Source organism: Dendropsophus ebraccatus, chromosome 5 (genome assembly GCF_027789765.1).
Source record: "Dendropsophus ebraccatus isolate aDenEbr1 chromosome 5, aDenEbr1.pat, whole genome shotgun sequence".
Taxonomy (NCBI): Eukaryota; Metazoa; Chordata; class Amphibia; order Anura; family Hylidae; genus Dendropsophus; species Dendropsophus ebraccatus.
Window position 1 is genome coordinate 58,978,629 of NC_091458.1, and position 12,037 is coordinate 58,990,665.

At 45.5% G+C, this 12,037-nt stretch overlaps 1 protein-coding gene across 2 annotated transcripts in view; it reads left to right on the forward strand.

Annotated features, from left to right (window-relative positions):
* The window catches only part of DIP2B (disco interacting protein 2 homolog B), a 145,503-nt gene that overhangs the window by 124,337 nt on the left and 9,129 nt on the right, over window positions 1–12,037 (forward strand). For both annotated transcript variants that reach the window (XM_069970294.1, XM_069970295.1), the window contains exon 33: window positions 2,139–2,200. In XM_069970294.1, the coding sequence (XP_069826395.1) occupies window positions 2,139–2,200 (62 nt within the window). The remainder of the gene's footprint in view (window positions 1–2,138; window positions 2,201–12,037) is intronic.

The following is a 12,037-nucleotide window of genomic DNA, read 5'->3' on the forward strand; positions in this document are numbered from 1 at the left end:
AGAGCCAATGTCATTAACCCCTTAGCGACCCATGACGTATCTGATACGTCATGGTGCCGCGCGGGGCGTTCAGAGAGGGGTCCTGGCGGGACCCCGCTCTGAACGGCACTGATCCCGGGCAGTGCCTCTATTAGCCGGCGCGGGCCCCTTTGTCGCGCCGGCTAATTAAGCCTCTAAGTGCAGCTGTCAAACCTTAGAGGCTTTCCTCCGTGCATCTCTGGTGCATAGTGGGACTGATCCCCCCCCCCCCTCCCCCCCCGTTCTTCTGCCCATGCCGGGCCTCAGCGTCGCAATGACGCTGATCCCGGCTCTGCAATAGATCTGCAGCAGGCCATAGCAATCTATGACCGATCTAATCGATGAGAGATCAGTGCTGTGTCTGAGAGATCAGTGCTGTGTATATTCAAGTCCCCCAGGGGGACTTCTAGTAAAAGTAAAAATAAAAGTAAAAATGTTTTTTTATTAATAAAAAATCCCCTCCCCTATTAAAAGTCCAAATCACCTCCCTTTTCCCATTTTCTAAATATAAATTAATAAACAAATAAATAAACATATTTAGTATCGCTGCGCGCGTAATCGCCCGAACTATTAATCAATTCCTGATCTCGCACGGTAAACGGCGTCAGCGCAAAAAAATTCCAAAGTGCAAAATTGCACATTTTTGCTCGCATCAAATCCAGAAAAATGTAATAAAAAGTGATCAAAAAGTCGTATATGCGCAATCAAGGTACCGATAGAAAGAACGCATCATGGCGCAAAAAATGACACCTCACACAGCCCCATAGACCAAAGGATAAAAGCGCTGTAAGCCTGGGAAAGGAGCGATTTTAAGGAACATATATTTGTTAATAATGGTTTGAATTTTTTATAAGCCATCAGATAATATAAAAGTTATACATGTTATATATCGTTGTAATCGTAACGTCTTGAGGAACATATATAACAAGTCAGTTTTATCATAGGGCGAACGGCGTCAATGGAAAACTCCCCGAAATCAAAACAAATTCCTTTTTTTTTTCAATTTGACAGCGCAAATGATTTTTTTTGGGTTTCGCAGCAAATGTTATGGAAAAATAATGCCTGTCATTGCAAAGTACAATTGGTTTCGCAAAAAATAAGCGCTCATATAAGTCTCTAGGTGAAAAAATGCAAGCGCTATGGACTTTTAAACATAAAGTGGAAAAAGCAAAAGTGCAAAAATGAAAATTGGCTTTGACCTTAAAGTGACACTGTCACCCCCTTTGTTCATTTTGACATCTCTACACAGGTGTAAAGGGTAAATTTAGTGTTTTTCATACCTTATTTCATATCATATGTCATGGTGCTTGTTCAAGTAAAAAGTGTCCTTTTATCATCTGCAGATTGTATTAAGTGGGCGTGGCCTCGCGGGACTAGCGCCACATAACCCCGCCCACAACGGCACAATTGGCCCCGCCCCCTCGCTGGCCATTGGAACAGGCTGGCCGAAAGGTCTAGACTCCACCCCCTTTACGTTGGACAACCAATGGGCGTCAAGGGGGCGGGGCCAACCGTGCCGTTGTGGGCGGGGTTATGTGGCGCTAGTGCCGCGAGGCCACGCCCACTTAATACAATCTGCAGTTGATAAAAGGACACTTTTTACTTGAACAAGCACCATGACGTATGATATGAAATAAGATATGAAAAACACTAAATTTACCCTTTACACCTGTGTAGAGATGTCAGAATGCACTAAGGGGGTGACAGTGTCACTTTAAGAGGTTAAAGAATAGCTTTTGACATGTCAGGGCTGCAATCAATAACTTTTGATATGCCTGATAACATATGAAAAGTTATCTGTAAATTAGGACCAATTTCTCTGCAGTCATTCACACATTTGTTTTTAGCTGCCGAATAGTTCTGCAAAAATGTAGGGCCTGCACTTCTAAGGTCCGTTTTTGCGCAAAAGAGGCTCCAATAGATGTCAGTGGGTCAGTTTTAAACGAGCAACATGCGAATGCACCACCGCAGGCACACTAAAAATAAACACAAAATACAATTTACCAGTTAGTAATGTTAGAAACATTTTGGCTTTTTTTACCAGATGTTTTAGTTATAATGTACCTGACTATGGAGAAACCATCTTGCATATAGTGATGCTGTTTTCATTTATTTTTCAGGGAACCTCAGGGCCAGATCCTTCAACAGTGTATGTGGATCTCAAATCCCTTCGGCATGACAGGTATTGCATTTTCTGACAATGACGATGTGTTTATTAGGGGAATAGTCTTTAGTTAGAGGCTGAAGAAGCAAAAACTAGTGATGATTAAATCACGTGTAGTTGCATGATGGATGATTTATTATACAGTGCACCTAGAAGCAATCCTGTACCCAGCCGGGTGCTGGCTGTGTACCAAAGTCATATATAATATTAATAAACTAACAGCTAAAAAAGTCAACACCAATGGCAAAGGCAATACCAGGCATACCAGAAAGATTGCAGGCATATTGTATTTCTCCAAAAATAAGGCCCTGTCTTATTTTTAGAGACACCAATAGAAGTCTTTCTTCTGTGCTTCAGATAATAGTAATGACCTGAGTTGTCATGGCCACATTGCTTCCTGGCTCTGTTCTATAGACACGGCTTGTATATTTTTTGTGGAGGTGAAGGGCAGTATGTCCTGTCAGTCATGTAAAGTAGCAGAGATGAGTAAACTTGGCATAGTCAGTATTCCTGTATCATAATGCATAACAACCTTTGTGGTGAAAAATGATTAAATCCCTTATGCATCGTGATAGACTGTCATTACTCATTCTGTTGGCAGAGATTATCCCTGCCACAAACTCGCCGGATGCTAATATCAGGCTATCTGAATGGGTGCTGGCAGTTCTGTTATCTGGCAGTCTGACAAGTGGCAGGATGAAACCTGCCGCAATGACCTTCAGATCTGACTCTAAAAATCTCAGTATCCCATGAGCTGCTTCATGTGTTTAGCCATGACTCATTTTCATAAAACAGAACTCTAAATCAGCAATTTTGAGATAGCTAGAGAGAAGATGGCATTATATCCAGTCATCAGAATTCATAGCATACAAATAACTGTTAAAGGAGAATTCCGGCAATTTTTTTTATTAAAGTACTGTATTGCCCCACAAAAGTTATACAAATGACCAATATACACTTATTACGGGAAATGCTTATAAAGTGCTTTTTTCCCTGCACTTACTACTGCATCAAGTCTTCACTTCCTGGATAAAATGGTGATGTCACGACCCGACTCCCAGAGCTGTGCGGGCTGTGGCTGCTGGAGAGGATGATGGCAGAGGGATGCTCAGTGTCCCTCCAGTGCCCTGTGTCCTTCAGTGTCCCCCTGCCATCATCCTCTCCAGCAGCCACAGCCCGCACAGCTCTGGGAGTCAGGTCGTGACATCACCATGTTATCCAGGAAGTGAAGCCTTGATGCAGTAGTAAGTGCAGAGAAAAAAGCACTTTATGTGCATTTCCCGTAATAAGTGTAAATTGGTCATTTGTATAACTTTTGGGGGGCAATACAATACTTTAATAAAATTTTTCTCCGGACTTCTCCTTTAACCCCTTGCCGCAAAATGACGTTTGGGGAACGTCATGTAAAGTAGGTAGTTAATGCAACATGACGTTCCCCAAACGTCATGTTGTTCCTGCCTCCCCCCGCTGTCTGTAAGTGAGATCGGGCAGCGGGAGGAGGCAGTATCACACCACATCCTCCCGCTGCCTCTGCCCGGAGGGGAGCCGCGCTCCCCCCGGGCAGTTACCCCATAAACGCCACAGTCGATGCGACCGCAGCGTCTATGGGGAAGATGTGATGATTGCTGCCGATCTGGCGGCGGGAGGAGGCTGCAGCACGTTGCCTCCTCCCGCCGCCACTGTCACTGTGTCCTCCGGCCCCCCTTCCCCTGCCGCCGGTACCGGAGATCGCCGCTATCAACGTTATAACGGCAATCTCCGGTACCGGCGCCGCCGACAGCTTTCATCTCCCCCCACCGTGAATCCACGGTGGGGGGAGATGAAAATGTAATAATCAGACCCCAGATCAGCCCCCCTAGTGCCCTGATCACTAACCCTCTCCCCTCCCCGGACGGCCATCAGATCCAAGATGGCCGCCCCCATCCCTGCGAACAAACTATGTTTGTTCGCAGGGATGGAAATGAAAAAATGATCAAAGCCCCATGCTCTCCGCCACCGGAGGTAGCGGAGAGCATGGGGCAGTGATCGGGGACCCCCCTGTGGGGTCGCGGAACAGGCGATCGGCGGTATATACTATATACCGCTGATCGCCTGTTCCCAGTGCTGCCGGCACTTTTTATCCCCTGTCACCATAAATCATTGGTGACAGGGGATAAAAAGTGTTACAGTGTCGCCCCCCAAGTCGCCCCACACCCCCCCAGTCACCCCCGTCCCCCAGTCACCCGCCCTTCCCCATATACTCACCGGATCCACGGAGCTCCTTCCTCTTCGGTGTCCTGGCTGGTTATGAAGTGCGCATGCGCTCCACAACCAGCCAACTCTGAAAATTTTAAGTGACAGAGACCAATTTGGTCTCTGTCACTGAACTTTGATTACTGTGATAGAAGATATCACAGTAATCATAGTAATACAGTGAAAATGAATGTGTAAAGTACAAAAAGTGACAAACATACAAAAAAAAATAAAACACACTTTTTATTATAGTAATAATTGCAGTTTACTCCCAAATTACCCCTAACCCCCCCAGATTACCCGTAACCACCGCACGTTGCCCATAACCGCCCAAGGTTGTCCGTAATCACACCAGATTGCACGTAACCACCGCACGTTGCCTGTAACAACCGCACATTGCACGTAACCACCGCACGTTGCCTGTAACAACCGAACATTGCCCGTAACCACCGCACGTTGCCCGTAACCACCGCACGTTGCCTGTAATCACACCAGATTACCCGTAACCACGCCAGATTACCCGTAACCACCGCACGTTGCCCGTAACCACCGCACGTTGCCCGTAACCACGCCAGATTGCACGTAACCACCGCACGTTGCCCTTAACCGCCCCAGGTTGCCTGTAATCACACCAGATTACCCGTAACCACCGCATGTTGCCCCTAACCGCCCCAGGTTGCCCGTAATCACGCCAGATTACACGTAACCACCGCACGTTGCCACTTACCGCCGCACGTTGCCACTGACCACCGCACGTTGCCTCTAACCACCGCACACTGCCTCTAACCACCCCAAATTGCCAAAGACCCCCTCCAGATTGCCGTAACCAACCCAAATTACATATAAGCACTTCAGTTTATCCGTAACCAACCCAGATTGCCCGTAACCACTGCACGTTGCCCGTAACCACCGCACGTTGCCCGTAACCACCGCACGTTGCCCGTAACCACCGCACGTTGCCCGTAACCACCGCACGTTGCCCGTAACCACGCCAGATTGCCCGTAACCACCGCACGTTGCCCCTAACCACCCCAGGTTGCCCGTAACCACCGCACGTTGCCCGTAACCACCGCACGTTGCCCGTAACCACCGCACGTTGCCCGTAACCACGCCAGATTGCCCGTAACCACGCCAGATTGCCCGTAACCACCGCACGTTGCCCCTAACCACCCCAGGTTGCCCGTAACCACCCCAGGTTGCCCGTAACCACCGCACGTTGCCCCTAACCGCCCCAGGTTGCCCGTAATCACGCCAGATTACACGTAACCACCGCATGTTGCCACTGACCACCGCACGTTGCCTCTAACCACCCCAAATTGCCAAAGACCCCCTCCAGATTGCCGTAACCAACCCAAATTACATATAAGCACTTCAGTTTATCCGTAACCAACCCAGATTGTCCGTAACCACCCCACGTTGGCCGTAACCACAGCAGGTTACCTGTAACCACCCCAGATTGTCTGTAGGAGAAAGTCCCAAGCGTGGGATTCTGTGGACGCTGATACTGATCCTCTTGTCTGGTGATATTCATCTTTTTGGCTCTGGCCTTTTTTCTATTTACCTCGCATCATTTTTGTACTTGTGTCTAATCTATTTCATATCACTTTCACCAGTGAGGATCCCCTATACCTTTGTATGTCAGCTTGTCTTTGTACCGTGTTTATCATACACGGCACAATGTTTGATTGGTTGTGCATTTTAAGTGTTTTTAACCTGTGTGTCCCATTTGTCGTTTTGTACCAATAAAATTTATTTTTGTCATACTCTAATTGACTTACTTGGCTAATATTCATTTTTGGATGTGCCACCGATACATTTGGCATGCTTTTGTTTGTGAGTCATGTTGATTCATGCCAATTCGGTTTGAGCACCCTAGGTAGCTTTTAGTGTGCTTTTTTATTGAATATATCATTTTGTGGGGTAGTGCCTTGTCCGTTCTTGTAGTTCCTACTCAGGAGAACCTGCGTTACAGATTTTGGGGTACATTTTCTCTCCTGTTCCTCGTGAAATTTAGAAATTTCCAACTAAAGGAACATATTATTGGAAAAATTCGAGTTTTTCATTTTTACTGTCTACTTTTGAATACTTTCCTCTAATACCTGTGGGGTCAAAATGCTCATCCTACCCCAAGATGAATTCTTTGAGGGGTTTACTTTCCAAAATGGGGTGACTTATGGCGGGATTTTACTCCGCTGGCACTACAGGGGCGCTGCAAACGCACCTGGCGCTCAGAAACGTCTTTAGCAAAATCTGCACTGAAAAAGCTAATTGGCGCTCCCTTCCTTCTGATCCCTGCTGTGTGCCCATAGAGTGGTTTATGCCCACATATGGGGTACTGTTCTACTCACGAGAACCTGCGATATAAATTTTTGGGTACATTTTTTCTCCTGTTCCTCGTAAAATTGAGAAATTTCAAACTAAACAAACATATTATTGGAAAAATTCAAGTTTTTCTTTTTTACTCTCTACTTTTAAATACTTTCCTCTAATACCTGTGGGGTCAAAATGGTCACCACACCCCAAGATGAATTCTTTGAGGGGTGTACTTTCCTAAATGGGGTGACTTTTGGGGGGGTTCTATTCTGCTGACACTACAGGGGCGCTGCAAACGCACCTGGCGCTCAGAAATTTCTTCGGAAAAATCTGCACTGAAAATGCTAATTGGCGCTCCTTCCATTCGGAGCCCCGCTGTGTGGCCATACAGTGGTTTATGCCCACATATGGGGTACCGTTCTACTCAGGAGAACCTGCGTTACAGATTTGGGCATGCAGCTTCTCCCCTGTTCCTAGTGAAATTGAGAAATTTCAAACTAAACGAACATATTATTGGAAAAATTCTAGTTTTTCAATTTTACTGTCTTATTTTGAATACTTTCCTCTAATACCTGTGGGGTCAAAATGGTCACCACACCCCAAGATGAATTCTTTGAGGGGTGTACTTTCCAAAATGGGGTGACTTTTGGGGGGGTTCTCTTCTGAGGACACTACAGGGGCTCTGCAAACGCACCTGGCGCTCAGAAACTACTTCAGCAAAATCTGAACTGAAAATGCTAATTAGCGCTCCTTTCCTTCTGAGCCCCGCTGTGTGCCCATACAGTGGTTTATGCCCACATATGGGGTACCGTTGTACTCAGGAGAACCTGTGTTACAAATTTTGGGGTGCGGATTTTCTCATGTTCCTTGTGAAATTGAGAAATTTAAAACTAAACAAACATATTATTGGAAAAATTCAAGTTTTTCATTTTTACTGTCTAATTTTAAATACTTTCCTCTAATACCTGTGGGGTCAAAATGGTCACCACACCCCAAGATGAATTCTTTGAGGGGTGTACTTTCCAAAATGGGGTGACTTTTGGGGGATTTTTCTTCTGCGGACACTACAGGGGCGCTGCAAACGCACCTGGCGCTCAGAAACTTCTTCAGCAAAATCTGCATTAAAAAAAGCTAATTGGCGCTCCTTTGCTTCTGAGCCTGGCTGTGTGCCCATACAGTGGTTTACACCCACATATGGGGTACCGTTTTATTCAGAAGAACCTGCGTTACAAATTTTGGCATGCTTTTTTTCTCATGTTCCTTTTCAAAATGAGAAACTTTAATCTAAACGTATATATTATTTGAAAATTTAAATTTTCGATTTTTTTACGGCCTAATTGTGAATACTTTCCTCCAGCCCCTGTAGGGTTAAAATGCTCATTATACCCCTAGATTAATTCTTTAAGGTGTCTAGTTTCCAAAATGGGGTCACTTATGGGGGTTTTCAGTATACAAGCCTTCTAAATCCATTTAAAAAAAGAACTGGTCCCTAAAAAAAATCAGTTTTGGAAATTTTCACAAAATGTGATAATTTGCTAATAAATTTCTAAGCCCCATAACACCCTAAAAAAGTAAAATATGTTTCCCAAATTATGCCAGAATAAAGAGGACATATTGGTAATGTGATTTAGCAACTAATTTATGTGCTATGACTTCCTTTTTTAGAAGCAGAGAATTTCAGAAGTTCATAAAATGCAAAATTTTCAAATTTTTCATGATATTTTGATGTTTTTCACAAAAAATACACAAAGTAGTGACCAAATTTTGCTACTAATATAAAGTGTCATATGTGACGAAAAAACAATCTCAGAATCGCTAGCATACGTTAAAGCATCACTGAGCTATAAGCGCATAAAGTGAGACAGGTCAGATTTTGAAAAATGAGCCTGGTCATTAAGGCCAAAACAGGCTTTAGAGGCAAGGGGTTAATATTGGGAAGTATAACAGTTGGATTACAGAATCCCCTCTCCCTTCTCTCTTAAGGCCCTATTCCACGGAACGATTATTGGCCAATATCGGCCGATAATCGTCCCGTGGAATAGAAGGCAATGATCAGCCGACATCGTTCATGTCGGCTGATCGTTGCTGTCGTTTGTCTTTCAACATGGAAAGACAAACGACTGTGATACCAGCGATCTGCTGCCGGCGCTTCGGGGAATAGCCTGGACGATCTAGTGATAACCCCCCCCCCCCGCCGGCAGCTCCTCCCACTCGCTGCTGCCGCGTGTAATAGCGGTGGCAGCGAGCAGGGAACGAGGAGCAAACGAGCAGCCTCTGAAATAGGGCCTTTAAACTACTGTACCAAACACCCAGCACCCCTGCTGATCAGCAGCGGTGTTGGGTGTTGGCACAAAATCAGTGAATGATGAGCTATCCTGTGGATAGGCCATCAATCTGTTTTATCTTGAAACCCCCTTTACTGCTCTTTTACAAAGGGTGATTATTGGTAGAACTGGATGATTATTGCCATGTATAAATAGTTAAGTGATCTGTTTGCTGCTGATCACATCTTTTATGCAATACTAAAAATGATGAATTGTCGGCAGCTTATTCCCTCATGTAAAAAAGGATGAGCTGCTGACGGTAATGGAAGTGGAACCTCATTTTAATGATCACTGAGCAACTTATATACTGTCAATTCACACTTGTGCCTGGCAGCTGTCTTCCCATATTAAAGAGAACTGTCAGCTAAAAAATACACCCCAAGCTGCTCACATGGCTTGATAGCTATGTATGCAGTGAGACTACCCCTATCTTTATTGTAGTTGTCTGAGGCTGCAGGTGCCTAAAAATGCTTTTTATTTATGCTCTAAAGTGTCATAGAGGCATGGTCAGGGTCCTGGACACGCCTTTAAAGGGGTGCTCCAGCATGGGGGCACTTTTTGGGGGGGACCGGGGAGGAGGTGGCTGAAATAAAAGACGTCCACTCACCTCCCTGGTTCCAGCCGCGGCTCACCCATCGCGGCGCTCCGGTACCCGGCCGCTTCCTGGTTTCTGACGCCGCCCGAGACGCTACGTCTCAGGGCCGCTCAGCCACTCGGTGAAGGAGGCGGGATCCGAGCGGACTTCAAACGGATCCCACCTCCTTCACTGAGTGGCTGAGCGGCCCTGAGACGTAGCGTCTCAGGCGGCGTCAGACACCAGGAAGCGGCCAGGAACCGGGGACCGGAGCGCCGCGATGAGTGTTCCGCCGCTGGATAACCCCTTTAAGACACTTCAGAGCAGCAATAAAAAACATATATTTAGGTGACTGCAGCCTCAGACAACTATAGTAAAGGTAGGGGTAGTCTCACTGCATACATAGCTATCCAGCCATGTATGGGGCCCATAGAAGCTGTAAGTTGCAAATAGTTGTTTTTACCTGTGTTACTACATGTCCATGGCTCCAACCCACCTGCTGTCCCGTAACCACGCCAGATTGCCCGTAACCACCGCACGTTGCCCCTAACCACCCCAGGTTGCCCGTAACCACCCCAGGTTGCCCGTAACCACCGCACGTTGCCCCTAACCGCCCCAGGTTGCCCGTAATCACGCCAGATTACACGTAACCACCGCATGTTGCCACTGACCACCGCACGTTGCCTCTAACCACCCCAAATTGCCAAAGACCCCCTCCAGATTGCCGTAACCAACCCAAATTACATATAAGCACTTCAGTTTATCCGTAACCAACCCAGATTGTCCGTAACCACCCCACGTTGGCCGTAACCACAGCAGGTTACCTGTAACCACCCCAGATTGTCTGTAGGAGAAAGTCCCAAGCGTGGGATTCTGTGGACGCTGATACTGATCCTCTTGTCTGGTGATATTCATCTTTTTGGCTCTGGCCTTTTTTCTATTTACCTCGCATCATTTTTGTACTTGTGTCTAATCTATTTCATATCACTTTCACCAGTGAGGATCCCCTATACCTTTGTATGTCAGCTTGTCTTTGTACCGTGTTTATCATACACGGCACAATGTTTGATTGGTTGTGCATTTTAAGTGTTTTTAACCTGTGTGTCCCATTTGTCGTTTTGTACCAATAAAATTTATTTTTGTCATACTCTAATTGACTTACTTGGCTAATATTCATTTTTGGATGTGCCACCGATACATTTGGCATGCTTTTGTTTGTGAGTCATGTTGATTCATGCCAATTCGGTTTGAGCACCCTAGGTAGCTTTTAGTGTGCTTTTTTATTGAATATATCATTTTGTGGGGTAGTGCCTTGTCCGTTCTTGTAGTTCCTACTCAGGAGAACCTGCGTTACAGATTTTGGGGTACATTTTCTCTCCTGTTCCTCGTGAAATTTAGAAATTTCCAACTAAAGGAACATATTATTGGAAAAATTCGAGTTTTTCATTTTTACTGTCTACTTTTGAATACTTTCCTCTAATACCTGTGGGGTCAAAATGCTCATCCTACCCCAAGATGAATTCTTTGAGGGGTTTACTTTCCAAAATGGGGTGACTTATGGCGGGATTTTACTCCGCTGGCACTACAGGGGCGCTGCAAACGCACCTGGCGCTCAGAAACGTCTTTAGCAAAATCTGCACTGAAAAAGCTAATTGGCGCTCCCTTCCTTCTGATCCCTGCTGTGTGCCCATAGAGTGGTTTATGCCCACATATGGGGTACTGTTCTACTCACGAGAACCTGCGATATAAATTTTTGGGTACATTTTTTCTCCTGTTCCTCGTAAAATTGAGAAATTTCAAACTAAACAAACATATTATTGGAAAAATTCAAGTTTTTCTTTTTTACTCTCTACTTTTAAATACTTTCCTCTAATACCTGTGGGGTCAAAATGGTCACCACACCCCAAGATGAATTCTTTGAGGGGTGTACTTTCCTAAATGGGGTGACTTTTGGGGGGGTTCTATTCTGCTGACACTACAGGGGCGCTGCAAACGCACCTGGCGCTCAGAAATTTCTTCGGAAAAATCTGCACTGAAAATGCTAATTGGCGCTCCTTCCATTCGGAGCCCCGCTGTGTGGCCATACAGTGGTTTATGCCCACATATGGGGTACCGTTCTACTCAGGAGAACCTGCGTTACAGATTTGGGCATGCAGCTTCTCCCCTGTTCCTAGTGAAATTGAGAAATTTCAAACTAAACGAACATATTATTGGAAAAATTCTAGTTTTTCAATTTTACTGTCTTATTTTGAATACTTTCCTCTAATACCTGTGGGGTCAAAATGGTCACCACACCCCAAGATGAATTCTTTGAGGGGTGTACTTTCCAAAATGGGGTGACTTTTGGGGGGGTTCTCTTCTGAGGACACTACAGGGGCTCTGCAAACGCACCTGGCGCTCAGAAACTACTTC